Source organism: Typha latifolia, chromosome 3, assembly GCF_019914945.1.
Source record: "Typha latifolia isolate L0001 chromosome 3, TyphaL0001v2, whole genome shotgun sequence".
NCBI lineage: Eukaryota > Viridiplantae > Streptophyta > Magnoliopsida > Poales > Typhaceae > Typha > Typha latifolia.
The window spans coordinates 5554519-5564402 of NC_133088.1; the positions used below are offsets into that span (position 1 = coordinate 5554519).

Genomic DNA, 9884 nt, shown 5'->3' on the forward strand with positions numbered 1-9884 from the left:
TTTTTGTGTCAAAAATATATACCCAATAATATACTAATGTGTTATTATTCACACGTTTTTTTATTAAGTATTAATACATATTTTGGCTAATATAAAAGCACACATTTTTCATACTATTTATGCATAATTTATATAATTACCTATTTAAATTATATGTAAAAAGTATGCAAAATATACCTTTTTAATTTTGTCCACGTATATATGCATGCAAATCTTATAAAAAAGGGTTAGAGAAAAATAAATTAAATACTATAAAATTGAGAAGCTTAAAAATATAATTTTAATACTAAATATATTAAAAATATTAATAACCTAAATTAAGAGGTTTTTTCATGCAAATTGGCCTGATTTATATGGCCGTATCCAATATAACATTCACTTAGGTTAAAAGGTAATTGAGTTAATAAACTTAAACCTTAATTATTTGAATACACAGTTTTATGCGCATACTATCTTCGCCGTCTAGCTCTACGAATCATGGCCGAGTGACTGACAATTGCGGATATATCTTCGCCGTCTATCTCTACGAATCAGGGTCGAATCTATCCAAACTTCCCACCATTTCACGCACGCATGCCGATACAGTGCATCTCCCTATTCCCAATCTTTATTTAATTGTAAAATTTCCGTAATAACTCTTCTCAGAGGCCCACTAACAAACACTTTATCTTCCTTTCCCCAAAGAACCGTATCAAATATAAAATAAGTAGTAAAGTTTGTTACGCGTGACGATTGCTGAATGGCGTAGCCGCTCTCTTCTTTGTACTAGGCAGCACGTCTCCTCTTTTCTACAAACACACACACACACACACACACACACACACTATCTCTCTCTCGTCCGAGGTATCCAATTAAAGAAAGAAGGAATGAGTCATGGGACGAAGTGGATCCATCACATCAGGAAGCTGAGCTCCGCGAATGTCTCGGCGTCTCTGGTGGAGAAGGGGCAGAATCGGGTCATCGACGCCTCGCTCACTCTTATCCGCGAGAGAGCCAAGCTTAAGGTGAGTTAGGTTGGTCCCAGGTGGATCTTATTCTGATCACTCCTTGCTCTACTCTCTAATTTTGGCGGCATAGAAATGATTAAGTGATCTTTGTTTGTTCGAAGAGTGAACTTTGATGGATTGTTGGTGATTGGTGGGGGAAAAGGACTACAGTAGCTCGAGAAGGTAGTTGCAAAGATTCGCCTAAGTAGGCAATGGCGATCGGAAGCATCCAGATGAAGAGAAATGTTAATTAGATTATGATCATCAACTGTTTGCTTTAAATTATCGTATGTGTTATATATTTGCTTCTTTCGGTGGGGGTGCGGGGGGAGGGGGGAATGGAAGAATTCCCTCTCCCATTTGATCAGACAAATAGGAATACAGAGGAGTACAGAGGAGTAGTGCATATACCAGATTTTTGTCTGAGCTCCAGAGAACTTGTGATTTGAGCCAATACTAGAATGAGGCTTTGGTCAGATCTTCTCTAGAAGAGTATTTCGCTATTCTCTTCTAAATCCATTATTTGATTTGTGCTTATGTTTTGAAAGATCTTCGATTTAGATCTATTGAGCCAAAATCCTTTTATCAGCACTGAATTTTCTTTTTTGGTTAGATCATGAACAAACTATTTCTGATTCTCCTCGTTGTCTGCCATTACGGGCATAACTCCTTTTTTCCCCCTTTTTCCAGGCTGAGGTTCTTCGGACGTTAGGTGGTGCTAAAGCGTCAGCGTCACTTTTAGGAGTTCCCTTAGGCCACAATTCATCTTTCCTTCAAGGCCCTGCTTTTGCTCCGCCACGCATAAGGGAGGCCATCTGGTGCGGTAGCACTAACTCTAGCACAGAGGAAGGTACTATTAGTAACGAAGTACTTCATTCTTGCTGGAGTCCTTCTCATTTAAATTTGATGCCATATTGAGCAGAGCATATACACCAATTTGGAGCATTTTTTTCAACTTCAAGCTAGTTGGCGCAGTTTGCAGTTCTGAATTGCTGCTGCATTTTATCCTTTGTGTCAAATTAGTGTGACGGTACTGATTCCTCCTTGCACCCAAGTGGTCAAAGATTTGAGCCATGGGACAAAACTTTCTTGTAATAGGGATACAACAGCGACCATTTGTCTCAAAACAATAACAACAATCAAGTCCTTACGGTCATCTATTTGGCATCGGCTGTTAAAAGATAGTCAACTGTCTATATAAAACACTTCCCAACCACCTTTTCTGATTTAGCTGTAACCAGTAATTCCAGAACATTCCACATTACCTTTTTGTAATTCCAGTCACCTTCATGAAACAAAGTATAGTGTCCAAAACATCAGTCTGATAATGTTCTCAACTTCCCATACTTATGATAGTGCTATCTTTTATTATTTTTTAAATTCTAGAATTATATCTATGATGAAACATTGTTGGAATAATGTAGCAGTTATGCCTATTTCTCATTTTCTTGGATTGTTTGATATTTTTTCTTTATAGTACATGAATATTACTAATATAATGGTGTTACTCTACCAATTTTGGTTTCACATACAGGTAAAGAATTAAAGGATCCTCGTGTGCTAACTGATGTTGGTGATGTTCCTATTCAAGAGATTCGTGACTGTGGTGTAGATGATCACAGATTAATGAATATTATAAGTGACTCTGTCAAAATAGTGATGGAAGAAGTAAGTTTCGTATTTCATAATTTTCTGTACAAACCTTCTTTGTTAATTATGTGAGACATTCTATTATGCCATTCCAAGTGTTCCATGAAGGAGCACCCAATTAGCTTTTAGCTTGTCTTGTAGTTTCTGATCTAGCCCAGTGGTCTCATGATGTGGAGTTTCTGAATATTTCAACAAAGAACCTGCAATAACATGTATACAAACGTTCGAGGTCATTATTTCAGACAAATTTTAACATTATTTTGTAGAACAGTCACCTAGTATAGCAACATCTGAAACCAAAAGGAGGTTTCCTAATTTGTTATTTATTCATGTTTACTTGCTGAAGGATCTTTTCATTCTCTAGTATTAGAGACCAAGGTATTAATGCTTCACACATAATCTAAATTATTGTGACTCTATTTAGACTATTAAGACTCAAAATCTGGGCATGCTTATTACGGACGTTTTCTATAGTTGTTTCATGATTGAAATTACAGAAACAATATGATTGTACATAATTGGAGCCTCTTCTGGATGTGTACATGGTAAGCTTCCTCTATTAGTAGTCCTCTCATTACTATAGCAATCATAGGTCTTAATGACCTCTGATCACCAATATATAATCGTCAACACATTATCACCTTCAGGTGTGTGCATCCCATGTATTATTTATTACTAAATGCTTCTCTACTTCCATGATTGTCCTCTAAGAGATGTATATGTTAGTTGAATCTTTTGTTATAGAGCAATTAGATGCAACTGAAGGTCATCTTTCTGCTTACTCGACCATCATCTTGTTCTGTTATATACCAGTTTCTATGATGATGATGGCACTTAGTATGAAGGTATATGAAAATTTCATCTCGTGCCGTACACTTGAGTAGCAAAGGAAAGCGAGCCCGTACCAGTTTCCCTCCTGTACACTGAGTCATGCATTCCAATCAAGGAAACACGCACACACACACACTACCATATCTTCTTTTTTTGGAATTTGTTGTATCAGCATATCTGTATCGTGTCTTATTCATATCCATGCTCCATGGTAAGGGATATTGTACAGAGATCGTTATCTATGTGAACTCCTACGATAGTTATTTCAGTCCTCATTTCTTGCTTTATCATGCTTCATAAAACTTGTAAATTTTGAATTTTGTTTCTTTTTTTTTTCAGAAAGAGTTAGTTCAGAAGGGCCATTTGCTTCTTATTTCCACTGAACCTATTCAATGTTCTTATTTGTGTCCTCAGATGTCCTAATTGAATCACAATTGGGAACTGATTGGCAGCCCCCACCTGTAATATAGGTTTAGTATGACAATTTGGAGCATACCTGGAATGTTTTAATTAAATACTATCAGCACATGGAAGTAGTTGCCAAGAATGACCTGACTGTTGGTACCTTCTTCTCTACTCCCTTTAGAGCTCTATGACTACGGCAGTGCTGTGAACAAGATATATACTATCATATGTGAATCGATATGGCTATAGTGTTATTCAAAACCTCTACTTTAATATCCTTGGCAGTGCAAATCGATAAAGTTGAAAAAAGAGTTTTGGGCCGAAGCTTTTCAAATATGATTCTATGTATATTAGTTAGATACATTATTGATGTTGCATTACCTTAGCTTATTTCAGAAGTTTTGCTTCTCCCAGTGTCTCATGCATGTTCAAGATATATTTGTTGACTCAGTTATGTATTGTTGCAAGACTTCTATCTATACATGAGAGTAGTTCAATCTTTGCAAGACGTTTATCTATATTTGAGTAGTTCAATATTATATTTCATCTAGGAACAAAATAATGTTTTGCTTGAGCATAACCATGTCCAATTCAAGGTGTTTCTGAAACTTTTATCTTGACTATTTTTTTTCCTTTTGATGAATATCTTGACTAGTTAAACTATCAAATTAAAGAAAGTTAAATAGATTAAGCTCATTATTATGCTCTTTCCTATGTTACTAGTACAAGTAGTGAAACAAGCAAGCATCCTTCTAATCCTCCTGGTTTAGGATGTAGACATTATACTTCTTCAAATTTTGTACTCTTTGTTCAGGATTTATTTATACTTGGACTCCGATCAGCACCTTCAGATCTAGTAATTCTTAACATTATGTTAGTAAAGTGTGAAAGTTATACTAGGAGATTTCCATATCAAGTGTTTGCTGTGATGACCCATGAAGTTCCTGTTTGATATAGCAATGGGTTATCATAGTCTCTGACCTTGGTAATAATTTACAGGATCCTCTTCGTCCATTGGTTTTAGGTGGTGACCACTCAATATCTTTCCCAGTCATTAGAGCAGTATCTGAAAAGCTTGGAGGACCTTTAGACATTCTTCATCTTGATGCCCATCCAGATATCTATGATTCCTTTGAAGGAAATATGTACTCACATGCTTCTTCTTTTGCACGAATAATGGAGGGAGGTTATGCGAGGCGGCTTCTTCAAGTATGCTATCCTTTTCCTTATATTCTGAGTAGTGGTATGATTATCATGATGTCAACCATTGTTGTCCTTGGTTTATCAATCTCTGACATAGTGGAAATAAAAATGAGAAACATCACTAAGCTTGCAGCTATCATTTTATTTTTTAGGACTTGAAATGTGTCATTAATAGTCATTGCTTGTTCATTTATTATTCCAAGGCCTGATAATCTAGGCTAGTTCATTTATTTAATGAAATTGTTATGTGAAAAATCAATAGTCGCAGATTCTAGTCTAGGATGTAAGCCAGTGGCTAAGAGGAGATTCAAGGAACCATCACAAAGCCCTAGATATATCATTGTTGCTCTTGCATTAGTGTCGCTGATGATAGAGACCCTAACAGACAAACTAACATAATATTGATGTATAAATACCATGGATGGCACTTGCCGTGTCAGCAGCGTACTGGCACATAGCACGAGGGGTGCCGTACGGCACCCCTCCTAATAGTTTCGCTGCTCGCCGTCGAGCTACCCGTTGCCGATCGCCGTCTCCGTCTCCGTCGCCGTCGCCGATCGCCGTCACCCGAGCACGTCGGTGCCCTAGCCCGAGGGAGAGATGAGATCGAGAGAGGGAGATATATATATATATATATATATATATATATATATATATAAGGTTATCGGTTAAAACTTAAGTTGCGGATCCGATCCCGGATCCGCAACTTAAGTTTTAACCGATAACCTTATCTCTCTCTCTCTCTCTCTCATCTCTCCCTCGGGCTAGGGCACCGACGCGCTTGGGCGACGGTGACGACGAGCGGGAACAGTAGGTGAGCGGCGGTCGGCGACGACGAAGGTGAGTTTCTCCTTTTTTTTCTCCTCTTACGGCACGGCCGGTGGCCAGCACGGTCCATGCCTATAGCACGGCCATCGTTGATAAATACCATGTCAATCTTCATCTGATCCACAGTAAGGCTATTACTTATTATATCATTGATTTTAAGAGAGCTGACAATTATAAATTGAATGCTGAACCACAAAAGCTTAGGAATTTCTTAACTAGATCATTCTCAATTCGTAACCTTGCTTCAAGGAAAAGTTCTGTTACTCCAGCTGATTATCCTTGGTATATAAGATTTTATAATACATTTTTTAACATAACTTGCATTGTTAACAATTGCAATGAAATTATATAATGATTTTGGAACATTAAAAATTTGAATGCTAGACTCTGGAAGTTAAACATTTGAACTTGCAAAGTAATTTTAGAAACTTTTGGGAAGGATGAGCATAAACTTTGAACTTAAATAACATGATTAGTTATGACACTCATTTCCTGAGTTTGTCTTCACCCCCTCACTTATGAGAGTTGGAAGCATAAAGTAGAAACATACATTTACATGCAACTTTGAGATAATGACTACATAACTTCATAATTCAGAGGCCCAGTACCTTTTAAACTTTAATTCTTCTGTAATAGGCTTGTTGAACACTGAATGGAATAAAATAGATATGAATAGCATCCATTGAAGTTTCCAGTGTTATGTATTTTAGTCTCGAATATAAGGATGCCAATAGAGCTGCATCACTTGTACTGGCTTTCCTGTCACCCTTGAATTTAGGAATTAACACCTAGTATATCTCCGGATGGTTTCTTCCACTGAGTTAGATATTGTGATCTCATTTCTTCACATAATTTACTTCTGAAATCTCAGTGCTTCAACAGAAATATGCATCTTATGTTTGAATATTAAAGAACATGCTTCTGCCATGTCAGGTTGGAATTAGATCAATTACTAAAGAAGGGCGTGAACAAGGAAAGAGATTTGGGGTTGAACAGTATGAAATGCGTACCTTTTCAAAAGACCGCCATATGCTGGAAAATCTGGTCTCTCTCTCTCTCTCTCTCTCTCTCTCTCTCTCTCTCTCTCTCTCTCTCTATATATATATATATATATATATATATTTGGTGTTGAACAGTACAAAATGAGACACTTCATTATCATGTATATTAACCAAGTATGGAGCTTCCACAACTGAAATAACCATTGGCACTGTAATGCTCCATTGTTGAATAGGCCTGAAGTAGATTGTATCAGCAAGCATCTGTCATGGGCACACATTAAGCATGTAAACTTATATACAGACATAACCTTCCCTTCATTTTTAGCCAATGTTGCATTACCAATGTAGCACAAAACTAGGAAAGAATTTCTTGTTCAGCATGTGCTGCAGAGACATGGCAATGACATAAGCATTTAAAAGTTTATATATTTTTTATTACGTGATGTTTTTTTTCCCTTTTTTACTTTTGGAATCAGTATTGTCTTTGTACTAATAAATCATAACATGCTCATCATGCATGCATCTAATGCACATGCAACTTAAGGAAACAACTATTAGCAATGTGCTATTTGTCTGTTAATTCTCATTGAGTCATCAATATGTCCATAAATGACATTTAGTTCTTGACAATATGAACAGAAACTTGGTGAAGGTGCAAAGGGGGTCTATATTTCAGTTGATGTTGATTGTCTTGATCCAGCGTTTGCTCCAGGAGTCTCCCACATTGAGCCAGGCGGCCTCTCATTCCGTGATGTCCTCAACATTCTCCACAATCTACAGGCTGATGTTGTCGCTGCTGATGTGGTAGAGTTTAACCCGCAGCGAGACACTGTTGATGGGATGACAGCAATGGTGGCTGCAAAGCTTGTTAGAGAACTCACTGCAAAGATCTCCAAATGAGAGTTTCCTTGTCTTTTCTGGTCCAGGTACTCGCAATCCACCAAATTTACTTGTGGACGTACATTCTGTGCTTGCTCATGCTGAGCAGGTAAATGCTAAGTCAACTACTAAACAGCTATGATTTATAAGATGGTGTATTATGTTCATTGAATTAGATATGGTGAAATAATATGAGAACGTTGATATCTTATTCTGTCCTAAATGTGTTGTGCATTCTACTGTCAACTAAGTAGCTTTAAGTTTCACAAGACGCATTAAAGAATTTTATTTTTTCTTGTTTGGTTTTTGAATAAAGGCATATAGCACTGCTTGGTTACGAACAAAGGAGGTGAGGAGAAGAAATTCTTAATAGACGATCAGTTACTGCATATATACTTTTTGGTTACAAATGAAAGGATTTCTCCATCTCTTGGAAGTGTTCATTCAGCTACAGTAACTACCTGCCCATATTAGAAGCAAAGGAAAAGCTAAATAAGTCTCTAAAAAGTTGATAAAATCTCATTCACATATGATTGTTTGACTTGTAATCAAACAATTGGTTATATATGTTTGACAACACATTATATTGTCTCTTATTGGTAGATACAAGCACGCAAAATTAATTAAATTGATTTGGAGCCACCTCACATTAGGATAGTAATTTATGATGGTATTTCTGAATGCATTTTTTATTGAAAAAGTCAAGATAAAATTGCTTCTATTACACTAAATAATACTTCAAGTAAGGATGTAGCAGCTAAATGTTTGATGGCTAATTTTGATTCAAGAGGAAATTCATATTTTAAAGGAACATTCTTTCATGCAGAGTTGTGCCCATTTTCTTAATTTGATGATACAAGGTGGATTGAAGGAAAATAAGGGGGTAATCAATAACATTAGAGAGACAATTAAATGTCTGAAAAAGTCTCCTAATGGCTTAAATTTGGTGAAATTGTTGGGCAACTTGGTTTAACTACATCAAGAGGATATATATTGATGTTCCTACCAAGTGGAAATCTATATATGATATGCTTGATTCTGCCTTCACATATAAAATGGTATTTGACTTTTATATAGATAGAGATGCTAATTATAGGTGAGGGAGTGATCAATAATATTAGAGAGACAATGAAATGCCTGAAGAAGTCTCCTAATTATTTATTTAAATTTGGTGAAATTATTAGGCAACTTGATTTAACTACGTCAAGACGATATATATTGACGTTCCTACCAAGTGGAACTCCACATATGATATGCTTAATTCTGTCTTCACATACAAAATGGTGATGGGTTCTTGTACCAAAAGGTCAGCTACGGAACAATTCACTTAAAATCTGAATTTATTGTAGAAAGTAATTTACACAATCGTGAAAAACTATTCGTCAAATATTCTCCTGTAGTTAGAAAATTATGAAACTAAGTGGATTAGATTCGTAACTTCCTGATCTACAACTTTCATATTTATGCCCTTCGCAGATTTGAACTAAAACTATGACAAAAATATGGAATAACGTGGGTGATGGTGGTGGTGACGGGTGGAGTGGATATTAGGATTATGGATGTGTATGGAGATAGAGGTGGATGGTGGATGGTGGATAGTGGATGTGATTAAGGGATATAGACGAAGGGAACGAAGTGATCGAGATCCCAAAGAAGAGGGATGGCTCGATAATCGAGGAAGATTAGAAGTTAGAAGAAACCTTGCCAATGGTAGAGGTGGAAGGATAGTGAAGAGGGAGGAGGGAAAGAGTCTAGAGAGAAGATAGGAGGCAAGAAATTAATAATCCAATAGCATAATAAATTTGGCTGCCATCTACATATATATAGATACTAGCCAACAAGTCCTAATAACAATAAGTAACCCTAATTCTAGAGGGATCATGCTGATCGCGTTCGAACGCGCCCGATCGCGTTCGAACGCGCCCGATCGCGTTCGAACACGTATGATCGCGTTCGAACACATAAAAGGCATTCTTTGTATGTGTGAACGCAATGCAGGCGTTCGAACGCGCCCAACCGTGTTCGAACGTGCATTACGCGCTCTCTGTATTTGTGAACCTAATGCAGGCGTTCGCAAGGGCATTCGAATGCGACCCCTCCT

General features: G+C 36.9%; 1 protein-coding gene across 1 annotated transcript; it reads left to right on the forward strand.

Annotated features, from left to right (window-relative positions):
- The first annotated feature begins 730 nt into the window (after positions 1-730).
- On the forward strand, positions 731-8006 carry LOC140784435 (arginase 1, mitochondrial). The gene is made up of 6 exons (XM_073131850.1): positions 731-1004; positions 1677-1836; positions 2521-2654; positions 4872-5081; positions 6837-6947; positions 7544-8006. Exons 1-6 carry the CDS (start codon positions 867-869, stop codon positions 7802-7804), a joined length of 1014 nt encoding a protein of 337 aa, XP_072987951.1. The 5' UTR covers positions 731-866; the 3' UTR covers positions 7805-8006.
- Positions 8007-9884: the final 1878 nt, after the last annotated feature.